The 18,874-nt window shown below is 35.8% G+C and overlaps 1 protein-coding gene across 1 annotated transcript in view; it reads left to right on the forward strand.

Annotated features, from left to right (window-relative positions):
- LOC150076829 (forkhead box protein K1-like) overlaps positions 1-18,874 on the forward strand; it is an 86,491-nt gene that overhangs the window by 60,624 nt on the left and 6,993 nt on the right. Inside the window, exons 3-6 of the mRNA XM_090385692.1 lie at positions 630-939; positions 13,792-13,985; positions 14,231-14,457; positions 15,898-16,080. Of these exons, the coding sequence (XP_090241818.1) occupies positions 630-939; positions 13,792-13,985; positions 14,231-14,457; positions 15,898-16,080 (914 nt within the window). The remainder of the gene's footprint in view (positions 1-629; positions 940-13,791; positions 13,986-14,230; positions 14,458-15,897; positions 16,081-18,874) is intronic.

The following is an 18,874-nucleotide window of genomic DNA, read 5'->3' on the forward strand; positions in this document are numbered from 1 at the left end:
GATGAACCTTGGTTAAGAGAGAATGCCGTAGGGGTTGTCTGCTGGTATAGCCCATACCTGCGAGCGTGTGATGCATGGTCATGGCAGATATTGTTTCAGTTTGGCTTATGCTGTATTGGGTCAACTCTTCAACAGTGCTGCGTCTGTTTGCTTGTATGAGTCGTCGGACCTGTCTCTCACCTCTAACATTAACCTTTCTCTGACCTTTGCAGTTTTGCTGTCGGGTCATTGTTTGACCATTTTGACACCAGTCAAAATGGTCAAACTTTAAACTGGTCAAAATGGTCAAACTCGTACACTTTAACTATGACGGCTCTCAAACACCCCGCTAGTTCAGCCGTTTGGAAAATCGAGGCGCCAGCTTGCCGAGCACCCACTTGTCCTTTGTCAAAGTCCAATAAATCCTTCCTTTTACTCATCACGCTCTGAATTTTACTACCTACCGAACCACTGACACCTTATCTATGCTGTGTAGGTCGACTAACTTCGCACTCTCGTACCTTACGTGGTCAACGGGTCGCATTCAGTTTTCATTGGGGTAGTCATAATTCAGTGATCACTCAGCATGTATATATATATATATATACACACACACACACGTAATCTAAAGAAATTATATTTTGCTTTAGTGCAGCCAACTCTTGTCCTGCTAGTCCACGAGGAGGTATGCATCGTCAGAATATTGCATCTGAACTTCATATAGCTGCAGCATATGCTGTAGCTGCATCAGTAGCAGACAAACAAGAACAAAAGACAAACGACCAGTTTCCTACCAGTGATTCTAGTAGTACAAGAGAAGAAAAACCACCATATTCATATGCACAGCTAATTGTGCAAGCCATTTCATCTGCTTCAGACCATCAGCTAACACTTAGTGGCATCTATTCATACATCACTAAAAATTATCCATTTTATAGGACAGCTGATAGAAGTTGGCAGGTTTGTTATTAGTCTACATTATTTAAATTTGGTTAAAACAAAAAAAGCTATAAAAAGATTTTTTCATTGCAATAAAATTTGAATTTCTTTGTGATGAAGTATTCTTATATATATTAAAATATTATATATATTCTTATATATTAAAATGTGAGCATTTCCTGGAATGGTGGAGAATTAACTGTTACAGAATAATAACAAGTGACTGGAACTACTATATGGGGTATTAAGTACAATTGGTGAGGGTGGCTGAACTGCTATATCTTAGTTCATGACCTCCGCCCTCATGGGTCGCACAGTTGGTAGGATCGCTGTCCTCCCCACACTGGGTGAAAAAGACCCGAGTTTGAATCCCATTGATGACAGGAGGAATTTTTATGTGTCTTTATCACAGTGTGGCTGAGTTAGTCGGTCTCAGGCAAGGATAGCATGGCTTTTCTCCTGGAAACCCTGGTTTTTCGCCAGCAAAACAAAATTGACCACAGAACACATGCAGTTTACAGACAATATATACACAGAGCAACTAGGCCTAAGTTGCTAATGCTCCTAAAACCCAATAGGGGATGCATCAAGTTCCAGCTTGGTTCTCCATATAGTTAATAGTTTCTACTTATTACACGTATAGTAGCATTCCTGCGTAGTTGTTCTTTTAAATTACACATTTTTTTAAATACCAGCATCTTTAACCACATGGTTCAAACAACGTTCATTATTGAATTTCTGACAATCAAAAATGTTAGACCTATCAAAATTCATGGACAGTTACTAGTCATGTATAAGAATGAAACTGTGAATATTGGCACTTTGCCAGTGGAGTTTTATAGTCGAAGGTGGTAAAACTATTGTCAGTAATCAGAGCAGTATGAGAATTAGTAGGGGCAAATGATGCAAGCGACCAAGCTTATATATCATCATCCAAAAAAAAAAAAAAAAAAAAAAACACCCTTCCCATATCACCTATCCATCCCCCTTTCAGCAGTTTGTCTAATTCTTCCTTGAATTTAATCAAGCTATCCATTTCCACGTCAGATGGAAGTTCATTCCAGCAATCAACCACCTTCTGGCTAAAGGCAAACTTCCTCACATCTATTCTGTAACCATTTTTCCTCAATTTGGATTTATGCCTCCACATGTGCATAGTCTGAGCAAGAAGAAGAATCCATCAGCATCGAGTTTTCTCAATCCATTCAAAGTCTTAAACACCTCAATCAGATCACCTTGCAGGTGCCTAGTCTCTAGATGCTGCAATTTGCAGAACTGAAGCCTTTCTTGGTAAGATCACCTATTTGTTCCCCTCACCAATCTTATCACCTTTCTCTGTACTTGTTCAAACAGCTCTACATCCTTCCTAAAATGAGGCCTCTAGACTTGTATGGAGTACTTAAATTGTGGCTTGACCCTTGCCTTATACAATGGAATGATCACCTCCTTATCCCTGCTAGTAAAAGTTCTGTATATAATTGACAAAATCTCCATGGGCTGCCCTGGCAGCCTATCTGCACTGCTCAGAGAACTTCATATCTGACTGCACAAAGCCTAATTTTTCTAGATCATATTGCAGTAGCATACCTTTTACTGTCATTAACCACCCTGTCAAGTAGAATTGGATGACTGGTAACTTTGTCTAATGAAGTGCATAACCCAAAAACTTGTTCATGGGGAACGGTGGATAAAACAGTGAGGTATCATTTCAGTTTCAGGGATTTCTAAAGAATGTATTTGGTGCATTCTGTCCAAACTCGGTCACAGAAAGATATTAGCATTAGTAAAGGCATATGATGCAAAAAAGCAAGCTTATGCAGCATCAGCCAAAAAACCACTTGCATCTCGCCCCTCCATTCATTCGAAATGGCTGTCCAGCTTAGCCTTCAATTTATTTAGGCTATCAAATTCCACAACAAAAGATGGAAGTCTGTTCCACCAATCAACTACCCGCTGGCTAAAGGCAAATTTCCAGAAATCTATCCTACAACTGTCTTTCCTCGGTTTGAATTTATGTCCCCTCAGGATCTTAATCTGAGCAAGACGAAGAATCCCATCAGCATTCAGCTTGCTCAACCCATTCAAGGCCTTATACACCTCAATCAGATCACCTCGCAGGTGATCTTATACACCTCAATCAGATCACCTCGCAGGTGCCTACTTTCCAGGCGCTGCAATTTGCAGAACTTAAGCCTTTCTTGGTAAGAGCACCCCTTTGTTCCTTTCACCAATCTTGTTGCCCTTCTTTGTACTCGTTCTAGCAACTCTACATCCTTCCTAAAATGAGGCCTCCACACATGTACACAGTACTCTAGGTGTGGCCTGACCAAAGCCTTGTATAATGGGATAATCACCTCCCTGTCCCCGCTAGCAAAATTCCTATATATCATTTACAAGACTCCATGAACTGCCCTGGCAACCCCTCTACACGGCTCAGCAAACTTCATATTTTACTGCACAATTATCCCCAGGTATTTTTCACTTTCCCCTTCCGTGAGTGTAGTACCACACGGTTGGTAAGTTTCTTTTGGGTTATTGCTACCCATATGCAGTACTTGGCATTTGTCAATGTTAAACTTCAGTTGCCACTTTTCAGTCCATTTGCACACTTATCTAGATCCAGTTGGAGTAGCATATTGTCTTTACTATCGTTAACAACCCTGCTAACCTTTGTATCATCTGCAGACTTGGACATTAAACCTGATATACCTTCATTGATAAATATACAAAACAACAATGGACCCAACACCGAACCCTGGGGAACTCCATTAATAACATTTGTCCAGAAGAGCAGTGTCCATTGATTACCACGCGCTGTCTCTCACTTAACCATCCCTTTATCCATTGTAGCAACTTACCCTTAATACCACACTGCTCCAATCTGTACAGCAGTCTTCCATGTGCAACATTATCAAAAGCTTTCCTGAAATCCAAGTATATGATATCAAAATTATTTTTGGCATTCCATTCCTTTGTGACCACATCATAGTATCCAATCAAATTGGTCAGACAAGACCTCCCTTTAACAAACCAATTTTGTTTCTTAACTATTACTGCAGTCTTGTCTAGATGATCCTGCAATGCTTCTTTAACCAGTGATTCCATTATTTTCCCCGTTACAAGTTAAACTAACAGGTAGTTACTTGCAAGTGTCACCTTTTGAACACCCTTTGTGAATTGGTGATACATTTGCACACATCCAGTCCATGGAGACCTCCCCTGAATCCACGGAAACTCTCATAATTATGGCTAATGGTTTGCTTACGTCCTTTGCTGCCTCCTTTAATATAACTGGGTAGATCCCGTCCACCCCAAGTGCCTTTTTTTTATGTTTAACTTCAACAATTTCTCCTCCACTTTGCTCTTAGTTATTACAAAATCACTTAGCTCCCTGTTAGAGTTTGATAAACTTCTGGCACTCCCCTCATTGAATAACTCCTCGTGTGTGAATGTAAATGCAAAATACTCATTCATTTTATCAGCTACTTGAGCATGATCATCAATAGTCAACTGATCTATGTTAACTGGTCCAATCTAATTCATCCCTTTCCTTCTAGAGTTGACATACGTAAAGAACTCTTTGCTGTTTTTCTTTGCATCCTTTGCCGATGATTTCTCGTAATCTGCCTTCGCCTGCCTAACCTCTTTTGTGACTTGATTACAGACTAGTTTATATTTGCCATAAGCTTCTGTGTCACCTGATACTTTATATGCATCCCATACATTTTTCTTCTCTGCCACAAGCCTCATTAGTTCATCCGACATCCATTTAGGCCTAAACTTTGAACAGTATTTCTTAGTTGGAATGAAAAGCCTAGTAACCTCCAAAATTAAGACCCTGAAGGCTTCCCATTTAGAATTCAACGTTGATAACATTATCAGTTGATCCCACTGTACAGAATTTAAAAACTGTCTGAGACCCTTGTAGTCACCTTTACGAAAGCAAAAGCCCTTCCCTTTACCCTTAATGGTAGATTACATCCTTAAGTAATTCTCACATCAGTACTTTGTGATCACTGTCACCCAGTGGTTCCTTTATCTGCAAATTCTTAATGTGTGAATAATGACTGCTGATAATCAGATCAAGAGATTACTCCCTCTGGTTGCCTCTCGAACATGTTGCTGTAGGAAACAGTCATCCAATAAATCCACAAAAGTCTTGCTAGTGTGCAAGTGACTAATCCACAAGTTCCATCAATATCTGGAAAGTTAAAATCCCAAATTATAAGACATTCTGATTTACTGTCCCACTCTGTTTCTCTGCACAATTGCTCATTATATGCATCAGATTCATTAGGCCTATAGCACACACCTACTCTCATTTTTTCTTTTCCAGTGCTTATTTCACACCAAACAGACTCAACACTGCATTGTCCACCATTATCAATTGGATGCACTTCCTTAGATTTTATGCATTTCTTAACTAACAGCATAACCCCTCCTCCCTTCCATTCCTCTCAATCCTTTCTGTACACATTGTACTCTCCAAATTCCAATTCTGCACTGCTTATGTCTGTGTGACACCATGTCTCTGATATCCCAACAATATCTGCCTTTGATGTCTTGACTGGCACTTCAAGCTCATCAAATTTATTAACTATACTCCTAGCATTGGTGTATTACCCTAATACAGCCATGTATTTATTTGTTCCACTATGACTCTCAGCAGTCCTGGAAATCTCCATTGCCTTGCTTTCCAGGCTGCTGCTCATTCTAATAAAAGCAATGCAAGAATAACTTTTGCCTGTGCCTGCGGCTACTGTTAACCTTTTAGTCTATGTCAAATATGCCCCAGGAGGCTTGCAGAAGAAATGAAATGACACCGAGTGAGAGTCTGTCATCAGTTCTTATTCTGTTAATGATTTTTTGTTTTGGCTGATGCATTTCTTTCCAACCATAAGGTGGCAAAGTAATCTTGGGACTCTTAATGAATTCAGTCTGTAATGCATCGAGACTGAATTCATTAAGAGTAATTGATTGGATAAGCTTGAAAAAGAATTAAATGAGTAAGGCCAGAGGCCAAATGAATAACACTGTGACCTTGCACATTGAACAAGAATTTCATTACTGGGATTTGAAGTTATTTCAAATCATTTATTCCTCTCCAAGAACCCCCCCAAATGAATATCTGTTAGGTAACAGATATGATTCAGATGAAGAAGTTAAAGCAGCCATGAAGAGATGGTTGGCCTCTTGTATAAAGGAATTTTACTTTTTACTTTAAGGGCATACAAAAAATCTTGAAGTGTCAGATAAAACGTTTCAATTTTGATTGAGTGTATGTAGAAAAATGCTACATCAAATTAAAGAACTTTTTAATCTGCAGAGGTAAATCTATTGATAAAAAGTGGTAAAAGAAAAAGACATATAGATGTGAAGTTCCATCCTTCACATTATTTCTGAACTGGTAATTGTACCAAGTATGGGAACACATCATTTGTTGGAATTGAAAAAGGAATGATTGTAAATTATTGTTGCCAAGAAAGTAAGTGCTTCTTCTTCCTGAAACAACCACACCTTGTGGTCTGTTTCAAAACTGTTATGCAAAGTAGATGTAGAATAGCAATCTGAGGTCAAAACAACCAACTATCACAGAAATGTGGCATATTCATTGTATACCAGTAGGTCAGTGACAGGGAAGACAAACACCGCAGAATACAGTGATGGGTCGTTCAGCTATATTTCTTGAAGGATAGTGCAGTGTACCTTATCTCAGGTGTATAACAGCAGATGTCCAAGTTGTCATTTCTTTTCCTTTCCCGTTTAATCCCACATTATCAATAATTATAACTTGCACAGTGTTACAGGGAATTCAGCCAAATATTACTTAATTAATTCCAGTCATTGGCTGGGTTAGGGTGTGGCAGACCTCCTGTACCTGGTTACTGACCTGTTCCTGCTACTGGGGTTATAAGGTTCCTTTTTGGAGTTGTGGTAGTTAGTCTAGTCCTGGAAGATGGTTAACTGTGCTAGGGACTGGTGGTTTTTATAGTCTTTCTGTATGTGTCATATAGAAAGACTATAAATCATTCCCTTTGTAGGTGCACCAATACCATGAAGCATCAGTATATTGTTGTGTAACTGATCTGTAAATCATATGTACAGTGAAACTTCTCTTTAACGGACAGCCACGGGGAACGAGAATGTGTCCGTTAGAGAGAAGTGTCCGCTAACAAGAAGTCTGAGGGAGAAAAAAAAAAAGAAAGAAAGAAAAATCATTAAACGTTTAATGTAAAATTAAATTAAATTATATACAGATTTTGCACAATATTTTTGTAAATAATATAAATACAATTGTGCTATGCATATTATGACTTCATCTTAAGAAAAATACATACAGTAATCACTTATTTTCTTCTGCACCTTCTTCTGGCTGATAATTTTGTTTTCAACATTTGTTTGGAGTGAAGAAACCATCGAAAGTCCTTCAGTATCTTCTTCAGCGGCGAAAAACATTTTTAAACGATTGATTTGTGTGAGCGCTTCTTCTGTTTTCATCGGTGGTTCGTCGTTAATATGTTCTTCGACAGAATGACCTCCTTCCATTTCTTCATCCTCATGAGGAACTTCTTGAAAAATATCGATGATGATGTCGTTGATATCTAGAGCACCATCTTCTGTAGTGAGGTTCGAGTCTATATCTTTGTAGCCAGGGTCACTTGTAGCAGAAGTATCGTACATTATCAATAGATGTTGAAGTTCTTGTTCTTCTTGGTGCTCCACATTGCTGTTCACAACTTCAATTTTTGCGTTTGAGAAGTCAGACTTTACAAAACAGTTCACGACAGTTTGTTTTCTAATTGCGTTTACTGAAGAGGAAATCCATTGAATCGCATCTAGGATGCTGAGTTTCTTTGCAAGGTCACTTGCACATGTTACATTGTTCATGTTTGCAATGAGATGTCTTAAAACACGTTTTCTGTAGTGAAGTTTAAAATTTTTAATTATCCCTTGATCCAAGGGCTGACACTCTGCAGATGTGTTTGGTGGCAGAAAAACGATTTGAATGATACAATTCAATGTGCGGGTGAGATGCAGCATTATCCATGAAAAGAATAATTTTTCTGTTTTGACGAATCATGTTTTGGTTAAAGTGACTTATCCATTTGCTCATGATATCTCGTGTCATCCACGCTTTTTTATTAGACTTCCAGTCAACATTCAAAAGATTCAACTTTATGCCCTTGAAACAACGAGGATTTTGTGGTTTTCCTATAACAAGAGGTTCAAAGTCTCCCAGCGTATTTGTACACAATAGTACAGTCAAGTGTTCCTTAGAAATTTCCGCCCTGGCACTTTTCGTTTTTTAGACTCATTGTTTTTTCAGGAAGAGCTTTAAAAAAACAACCCTGTTTCGTCACAGTTGTAAATATCCTTATCTTCAAAATCACGACATAAATCTTCCAATTTGACGGTCCACTCTGTTACAACCCCAGTATCAACAGATCCACCTTCACCACTTACGGTTTTCCAAGAAATTTTATGCCTAGTTTTGAACTTGTCTAGCCATCCCACAGAAGCTTTGAACTCATTTACTCCCATAGATTTTGCAACCGCCAAAGCCTTTTCCCTAATAATCGGCCCATTAGTGGGAATTTTTTTAGCACGTGCGCGACAAAACCACTCATACATAACATTGTCAATTTGAAGTCCAACAGTTTTCGGGAATGATTTTTGAACCTGATCATTTACGTGTTGCCAAAATTGTTTGAGCAGTTCATTTTTTTTCTTTAGGATGTTGCTTACCTGCATCTTCCCAATTTTGAATTTTGCAGCGAGATTGCGAACACTATTTTTTTCCCCATCATACGCATTAACGAGTTCGACTTTATCTTTTTAAAGTTAAATGTTTACGAGAAGACATTGTACACTTCACACGACACTGAACAAAACTGAAAACTGAAACTGAAAAGACAAAAGGCCGATAACCCCCCCCCCCCCCTGCACACACCGAATTCCTCAGAAGTTTTACACGTGCCTTAAAATTCTTGAAAAAGGGTTTACATAAACCTTGATAAAATTCAGAGAATCGGAAATAGAAAATAAACACATGATTGAGGCAATACGTGGAAGAAACGTTCCTAGAAAAAGGGCCATGAGCTCGCCCGCTGTCCATTATGGGGAGATCAAATTAAGTGCTAATCTAAACGAAACAGTGCAGGTTGGCTATCCGCGTCCGTTACAGAGAATGTCCGCTAGACAGAAGCTGAAAACACGTTAAAACCAATAGAGAAGAGTTGGGGAATTTGAAAATGTCCGTTGTAGAGAGATGTCCGTTAAAGAGAGGTGTCCATTAGGAGAAGTTTCACTGTATTTTATGACCTGTAATTATGTGATACATATTTTTGCCCTTGAAAATATGTGACGTGATTATATTCTAAGTAACTTAGTATGTTATTAAAATACAGGAAGTCCTCATTCATATCTTCATTGTTTTGTTAAATCATCGCCACTTGTCTCTCACATGCTCACTACTGTCCATGATATCTCACATTGGGTCATTACTGTTAAATCTGTTTGCTCTATGTGTTTATTGAAAATTTCTCAAAAGTTCTTATAAATTTCATTAGAATGTTAATGTTACTCTAAATTACTTAAATATTTTCATGAATAATATAAAAAAGCTAAAAATATCTTCAGATGTTTAGTACAGTTGTTATTACGTTATAATAAAATTAATAAAAATTTTACAGTGAAGTTTACCTGTGTGTAAAACAAAAATTTTGTGAAAGTGCTAACGAAGAAGCTTTTAATGCTAATCGTGGAAGATTTGATTGTTTTTAATGCAATTTCCTGTTAGAAAGAAAAGCAAATAAAACAACCAGAAATCAGTTTTTCTTTTAAAAAAATGAGGTGAGTCCATAGTATCTGAGTCCTTGCAGAAACAGACTGTTGAATATTTTTGGTTTATTTATAGCTTACATTACATGAAGTCTATACAATGAGAAAACAGGTTGGAAACTCAAGAAAGGGAATTAATTGGGGATTGAGAGGGCAGGTGTATGCAGAGTGAGGAGAGGATTGAATCACCAATTGTTTTTTTATTTAGTAGTATTTTATACTTTAATGAAAGTATAAATATTACTTAACATCTTGTGTTTTTTATTCACATAAATATATAATATATTTTTTCTGCCTTTGGAACAACTTTTTTGCAATACATGTCTTATGCAAATCAGTACATGATCAGCCTCATTTTTCGAATTGATTCTAGAAACATAACTACAATGAACAATAAGGGCATTGAAATACAGTAACATTTATGGTTTTAGTGTAAATCGACTCATATTACACTGTGTAACAAACAAAGTTTGTTTATGTTTTACTGTTTTCTATATGTATTTTGTGTGCTGAATCCAATGGTGTCATTGGGTTTTCTCTAGTGTTAGTATTGTGGCAGCAATTAAAGGTTTTATGTTTTTGCAACATATATATGTTCATAAGTGCATATCAAAACTGTGATGTATAAGAGGTTTTTTGCTATGATTACCAAATGAAACAATTACTTTCTTTAAACAATTAAGCTATCTATAGACTGTGTGTTTGTAGATATTATACATGTCTGAAGCAGAAAATCTACTAGAATTGAAGCATCACATCATTGGTACCACAAAGTTTTGGATTGCATATGAAACCTATTTTGGAATGCCTACTGGTGACTGACAGGTTGTGGGCACCTCATTTATGCTGTAGTAGTTTCAAGTCAACATTAGAGGAATGATTTTTTTGCTTTACTTTGAATTTGGAGAGAGCTCATAAACCATCATGATGACTGTTACTTTTGTGTTGTAAACCTATCGAAGTTTAAAAAGTCTATGGATTAAAAAACTGTAGTGTATCCCATCCTACCATCTTCTATTGCTCAGATGCCATATAATGACGACCTGCCAATTTCCAATTTCTCTTCAGAAAAGAGGTTTCACAATTGAATGGTGAATCTGGTGAACAAAATAATTGGAACTACACCTCAAGAAACCTGTTGATAAAATTATACATTTGCCTAATCAGCAAGAATTGAAGGACTTGGGTCTAACCTAATCCACTACAGAGCTCTTGACATTTCATTTAAATAAGTGAAGTCTGCTGGATTCCAGCTGTATACGACTTCCACATACAACATAAAAAAAAAAAATTATACACGTCACTAATTTTTTTTTATTATTTTTTTTTTATGAAAACCCCAAACACGAAAGGTATCAAAACCTATAGTACTTAGTACCGTGCATGGGTTGAAGGAGAAGTATGGGGGGGGGATGCCGGAAACTTTGCTCTAGAGACTAAACATGGGTTTCACCACTTCAAGCCTCCAATAAGCAAAGTGGTGGTATTTAACCGGTTGATGAAAGTCATCTACCACCTACAAATGCATGTTTTACACTGTTGCAGAATCCCTGTGCTATCATTCTTATTTGATTGGTCTTTAAAGAAATTGATATTAATCACAATCCAGACGAGTGAGTATCTTTTCATAGATAGTCCAAGTAAAAGTTTAAAAACTGTGTTGCATGACAGTGGGAATATACACTCATAAATTCCTGTTGTGCATTCTATTCATATTCATATTAAATAAGACCATAGAAATGTGAAACATATGTTAGAAAACATCAAGAATGACCAGTGTAAATTAATTTCTGTTGGGGACTTCAAGATGCTTTTTTTTCACTATGTTTTCTTACTATCTGTGCTTCTGGGTAGAGATAGCAAGAAATGCTATAGATAGCAGAGATGCAGTAGATCAGTACTATAAGAGAAGTGAATGGTCTACTAGAATTGAGTTCCAACCTACTACACAAAGTGTAGTAAACAGTCTTTTGTTTCCAAGAAATAGCCTTGATTCCACCACTCCATATAAAGCTGGTACTGGTTAGCAATTTGTTAAAGCATTGAATCCTCAAGATGAGCATATTTATCAAGATGGGCATATTTATTGACCCACAAGTTAAAAAGGGATTGGAAGATAAAATGACTAATGCTGAGCAAAATACTTGTCATTTTGCCTTTTAGTGAAGGCTTTCTTGAAAACATTGAGAGTGAAAATTACAAAGAACTGATTGACAAGTTGTTTAAAATTATGGAAAAATAGGATGAAGATTGTCAGTCAAGCTCCATTACTTTCCCACTCATGTGGATTTTACAGACCAAATCTGGACACTGTTAGTGAAGAGCATAGAGGGAAAGTTAGATACCAGTATCTCAATGGAGAAGAGGTACCAAAGAAAGTGGAATGAAATATGATGGGCAGCTATATTTGGTTCTTGGTTTGGGATAATCACATTGATCACAAAAGACAGATATTCAAATACAGGTAGTTTTCGACTTTACGAGTTAATTCGTTCCTAGCACGCGCTTGTAAAGCGGGAATTAATTTCACATAGACATAAAGTTAAAAATAGGGGTTACGTTCTCAACAATGAAATTAGTTAACTAATTAGTTTATGTTTAAACAATGATTGCTTTATCCAAAGAAATGAAAACCTAGCCTGTAAAATCAAGCAAATTATAATAATAGAGAAATTATTTATGACTTACAAATGTTAAAGAATGTCTATTCTTCATCATCATCGACTAAATGCACACTTGTTGATCACTCATTATTGGCTCGACACTCGTTGGTTTGTTGCACAAGGAGTCATCTTCTTCAGAAATGTTTCAAGAGGCATTTTTTTCCAAGATAATCTCTTTTGATTATAAATTTCACAATTGCATGCATAAGCATTTTTTAACGAGACACAAATTGCAACTAACACGATTCGCGTGGAGTAACATTTATGAAGCTTAAGAAAAAAAGGAATGAAGAGAAGATTCTGAAAATTTATTTATGTTTTTTATATGATTGAAGATTTCAGTAAAGGGGAAACAAATTTCACCATAATAACATAAAAACCACACAACTCCAGCTATTGGTATTTTCGCAAATGCAAGAAGATTGAGTTTACTACCCGTTTATAATTGCTTGTACTAACAGAAAAACCCAGTAAACCGGAAAGTGCAAATTATTTTTAGTGTTTTATGGTCGTGACCTCCAGAAATGTGCTTTATAAAAATATCACAAAGGCGTTTAAAATTGAATTCTTATAACAGAACATATGATAATGACAAAAGTCATTATCATATGTTCTGTTATCATATGTTCTCTATATTTTCTTACATTGTAGTGCATTTTAATGATTTGAATTGGTAACTAATACAATTTACAAACCATGCTCACAACCTTTTATATGGCCTTAAGGTCACGCTCGTGACCTTAAAAATGACATTTTAGAGAGATAAATAGCTTAGTTACAGCAAAAATTTCAACTTCTAAGATCTTGAAATGAATTACCAAAAAACAATGTGTTATTGGGTTCACATTACGATATTTTAATGATACGATGGTGTCTCTAGAACGGATTAATATCTTAAAGCTGGGTACACTGTATTGTATAGCTACTCACGTGGTTTAAAATGCGGTATTTATGAATGTTTAACATTCATTTTTTGCACTATGTATATTTTTAAGGTGGGGTTTTTTTTTTTTTTTTTTTGATTAACCCAAGGGGGGGTGGGTTTGCTTTTTAATTTGTTGGGTTTTTTTTGTTTTTTTTTTAGTTTCTTGTTTACGTGTAGAAAAGCATTAATCTAAAGTATTAAAAGTAAATATGCAATAAATCTGATATAGTATTATTACATATCTCCTTTCCTTTAATTTCTAGGCAAACCATTGATGCTATGCAAAAAAAAAACTATCTCATATTTGGAATCAGCATATCCAAATTCATAAAGAAATGCCTAGAAATGCAGATAAATAGAACCTTTCTGAAAATTTGTTATATAGTATTATTAGAATAAATTAATTTAAATATTTCAATAATATATCAACCTTTCTTTAACCAGAATTCCATTCGTCACAACTTGTCACTTAATCGCTACTTTGTCAAAGTGCCAAGATCTCAAGAAGAACCAGGCAAGGGGTCATTTTGGAGAATTGATCCCCAGTCAGAAGCAAAGCTTATTGAACAAGCTTTCAGAAAAAGACGGCAGCGTGGTGGTCCTTGTTTCCGCACACCTTATAGTGGATTATCGTCTAGGTAAATTTAAAATCTCTATATTTTCTTACATTGTAATATATAACTTGTGATGATATTCATTTATTTTCATGCATTCCACTAAACTAAACCAGAAGAAATCTTATTAAGAAAGGATTTATTTTCCTAAAATTTATTTTATTTTATAATTTATATGATTTTATAGTTCATTTTATTAAAATACAAATTATGGAAATTTATACAATTGATACTAATCACTGAAAGAACAAATATTAATTATTTTCTAGGTCTGCTCCAGCATCACCCAGTCATAGTGGCTTGAGTGGTTTAGTGACCCCGGATTCCCTTTCCAGAGAACCAAGTCCATTGCCTGAAATAGTGCAGGAAAGTGGAATTGACAATGTAACATCTTGCCCATCTACTTCAGTAGCAATGTTTTCACCACCAGTTTCCTATTTGACTGTGCCAGCCTCTACTGATGTAAAAACTTCTTTTTCTACTCCAAGTTCACCTAGTAAGTGATATCAGAGCTCTTTATTAAAACTGTTATTAGAGAGAGAATTATAACAAAGCTTTTATATCCACATCCAGTTTGTGAAAAATGTGATCTGTGTAAAGTGCCAATTCCATTTTTGTGACATTATCGTGAAAGCTGTAGTTGTGGAAATAAGCAGGTGTGTTGGACTTGTCGGAATCTCTAATATCTAATGGAGATAGAGCTAGTGTGTGTGTTATCACCTAATTATACATTATCACTTGTTTAATTTAAAACCTTGAAAATAAACAATATGAGAAAAAAAATTAAATAGGAAGGGTTCCGACGCTTTTTGATAATGGATTACTCTCTCCCTCCTTTATGTTAAAATATATTTTTTTTTTCAGTAGTGGTACTTTTCCCTTTGTTGCTGTTATCTGCTCTCTCCTCTTCCTATCTTTGTCTGTAAACATGCATGCAAGAATACTCTGTTACTGTTATGGAATTTCTCTGTCCTTTTAATAACAAATAGCTACTTAGCTACAGAATAAGTAGTCTTTCTAGGACTGCTTATTATGTAGCAGCATACCAGCAGTCTTAAAATAACTAGTATGATAGTATGTGAATATTTTCATACCAGTTAAAATACCATTTAAAATAAAATATAGATAACTGGTGATTTTGAAAACTTACATTTTAAGAAATTTCATGTTTTAGTCTTTAAATTTGTAACATGTATATCATATTACTTCACCTCCCTATCCCCTTTGTTCACGGCAGAAAGCTGTCAGGCATAACTGTGTGGGTCCACTTATTTTTAGCATGTAAAGTTTATAGTCTTCATATTTTTTATTAACCCATTTGAGAAGTGAATTGCCTGATAGCAGTGAGCTCTATGAAGTGAGTTTCATAAATGCTTTTAATCATTAAAATTTAATTATTAAAAAAAGCTTTTAATTATTAATTTGTTCTTATTTTACTTGCTTGTCCAACATAACAGTTATTGCCAGAATTAAAAGAAAAAAAGAAACTTGTTAAAATAAAAACTCAGCATTACATTACACTTTTTTTTATTTAACTTTATCAACTTTTGGACCTGAATTCCAGAGAATTTTGTCTTTGGTAAGCCTAAATTGGACAATTATGGCTTATAGGTGCAATTTTCTCCCCCTAATTATCAGAGTTACTTTGATGCTGCCACCTGCTATTAACTTCTACAATTATTTGGAAACTCACATTTCCAAGTAATTGTTGACAGCAACAGATGGCAGCACCTACTGAAAGATTTCAAGATAATTCTTACACAAATGGACACATTATAATAACCTAGTAAAAACATAAATATATGTGTGCACATTAAAAATATAAATATGTGTACGTACTCCTCAAAGGGTTAATATATTTACACTATGCTTTTTTATTGTTTTTGTTTTTTAATATCCTGATGCTTCTGAAACAGTTCACTTTCTTTTATATCAGTGCACAGTAATAATGGTGGAAATTTTTCAAATTATCTTCCTGGTCCTGGAATAAATAGTCACTATTTGCCAGCACAGTTTACAAATAAACCAAGAGTACTTGTAGCAACACAGCCTGTAACTATGGTCACCAATGGTGTTCTGAATAGTGGACCACATATAGAAGAGAATAGACAGGGTTCTGGTAAGTAAAGAATTGTACCAGTATATTTCTACCTAACGATAAACTTCCTTTATTCTGAATAGTTTATATAGTTCATCCATATCAGCTTTAAAATTTTAAGATCTCCAGATTATATGAAAAAGTTCATATAATCTGGATAAGTTCATATGAGAAACAAATAAAGTAGTCTTTTAGGAGAAACTTATGGAAATTGAAAAATCATATATGAAATAATACTGTTATTATGTTTTAATGATGTTAAAATTTGCTGGTTTTGATGGCTGTGAAACTCTAGCAACTAACCTTATATTTGAAATTTGCATATTTTTGGCTTTTTATAATCTGTTTTATCTCTGACATCAGAACTTTCTTTAATAAGATAGACTTATTTTTGTTATGTCAGTGATCAAAGATTGATTGACCAGACCTCAAAAAAAGTGTATAGCCAACTCATTCCATCTTCAAATGTTTGCTATTGAAATTCACAGCTATTCAATGTATTAGTTACATGCTTATGTTTTTATATACAGGGTGATTCACTACCAGTGCGACAAACTTGCAGGAGGTGTAGGGGACACAAAGATGAATCGGAATCACATGGCATTGCAGGGTCCGAAGTGCCTTCGTCATGTGGTAGAGGACGTTGAACGGGAGGTCGCGTGAACAGTGATCCCGCTGGAAGTCAGCATTTGCGAACCGTTTCTGTTGAAGAAACCAAGTAGCAAAGGTCCTCCGGAGTGGATAATCTGCAGGCTCCAATGATTGGACGCGTTGCAGATGGTATGAACTCATTTGGTTTGTTGACAGTATCCTCCATACAGTGGATTGGGAAATACCCGATCGTTGGCCTATCGCTCGAGTACTCATACTCGGATTGCCTTCTGCAAGACATAGGACATTCTCCTCATTGTCTGGCGTCCTCGTCGTTCGCTCTCGATTCATGGTACCTCTTGCGAAACAACCAGTCTCGCGTAACCTTCTGTGCACACGTGCGAAAATCGTATGACGAGGAGCACGCCTGTGCGGGAAACGTTCCTGGTACAAGCGCAGAGCGGTGCGCCCATTACACTCCGCAGCTCCATATGCGAGGTGCATGTCGGCCAGTTCAACATTTGAATACTTGTCCATCCTACTGCCTCGGGAACCGGTTCGCAAATGCTGACGAGGCGGGATCGCTGTTCACGCTACCTCCCGTTCAACGTCCTCTACCGCATGACGAAGGCATTTCGGACCCTGCAATGCTATGTGATTCCGATTCGTCTTTGTGCCACCTACACATCCTGCAGGTTTGTGGCACTGGTAGTGAATCACCCTGTATATGTCAAGGGATGTGTATACAGTAGTTGTTAATTATCTGGGTTTATAGTGGATGATTTAAAAAAAGGACCATAACTTCATTGTTAAATTCAGAATTTTTTAAAAAATTCTGCAGATTTTAGCATGAAATTTTACTGTTTATCTAGTTAACAAATTAGCTGTCACTTGCTAGTCTGTGTTGCATAAATGTGTAGAATGCATGAAATGAAAATGTTAGGTGTGCAGTACCATTCAACCATATTTTCTTTGTATGTCTGAAGCTGAATTTGATTTAATGATGTCCTTCAGTAAGATATCAAAGAAATATGATGTAATATTTAAGAAAACATACACTCGGGATTTTCTGGTTTTTTTTTTTTTTTTTTTTTAATAAGGAAGTACTCTATTGCTGTATGTGACTACATGGTAACAAAAGGTTCCACCCAGAAATGAATAATAGAGTAATGATGTACTGCCAACTGACAAAATTTGTCAGTACATCATTTTTAAATTTGAAATTTTTTGTTGATGAGTTTCCAATACTTTTCATTATCATTGGAAATAAAGAAAAACATGAAGCAGTAAATGTTTTGTAGTATCAGTTCTTTCCATTTCAGTATGCAAACCTACCAGGTGCTGTTATGAAGGAAATAAAAATTTGATGTACAAGATGCGGTTAAAATAAAACAAGAATCATTGCTTACCAACATCTTACTACTGCACATGTTAACAACATTCATGTCATGCTGTAATGTGTTTTTTCCTGTATAGATCAGTTTTTGTTTTGTTGCAATCAGTTAAGTTTTGATTGAACTGTGCTTCTTTGAGTGAATTAGTCTTTTAACCCTTCATTAAAAGAATGAGTGATTGTAATTTTGAACAAAGAATTGTTATTAAATTTTTAGTGAAACTCTGTAAAAATGGTACAGAAACATTGATGTTATGAAAAGTGTATTGTGATGAAACCATGAGTCAGCCATGTTTGTATGAATGGTCCTTTACATTTCAAACACACAGGATGAGAGACTGGTCCATGATGACAGGACAACTGCCAACTTCAATAACAGACGAGAATTTAAAAAAAAAATTGAGAGATTGTGTGCCAAGACCATTGGATGAGTATTCAACTAATTTCAGAACAGTTACATATTGACAAAAAACCAATAAGAACAATTTTGACAGAGCAGATTTTTTATTATTTTTTTTTTAATGAAAACCCCAAACATGAGTGGTATGAGAACCTATAGTACTTAGTAGCATGTATGGGCTGAAGGTTAAGAAGATGAAAGAACATACTTTTGATATTATATTTTCTGTTCCCGAATTTCTAATTTAGATTGTAATTTTCAGGAAATATGTGTGAAGGAAGATTGTTCCAGAAGATGGAAGTTGAATGAATAAAAGAGGAAGAAGAAAAGTTGGTTCTGGAGTTTGTTGTTGTTGTTATTGGAGATTTTATGGTGCAACGGCATCTAAAGGTCATTTTGTGCCAACTGGAGTTTGAAGTTGGACATAATAT

The sequence above is a fragment of the Mastigoproctus giganteus genome, chromosome 12 (assembly GCF_048544385.1).
Source record: "Mastigoproctus giganteus isolate SK-2022 chromosome 12, ASM4854438v1, whole genome shotgun sequence".
Taxonomy (NCBI): domain Eukaryota; kingdom Metazoa; phylum Arthropoda; class Arachnida; order Uropygi; family Thelyphonidae; genus Mastigoproctus; species Mastigoproctus giganteus.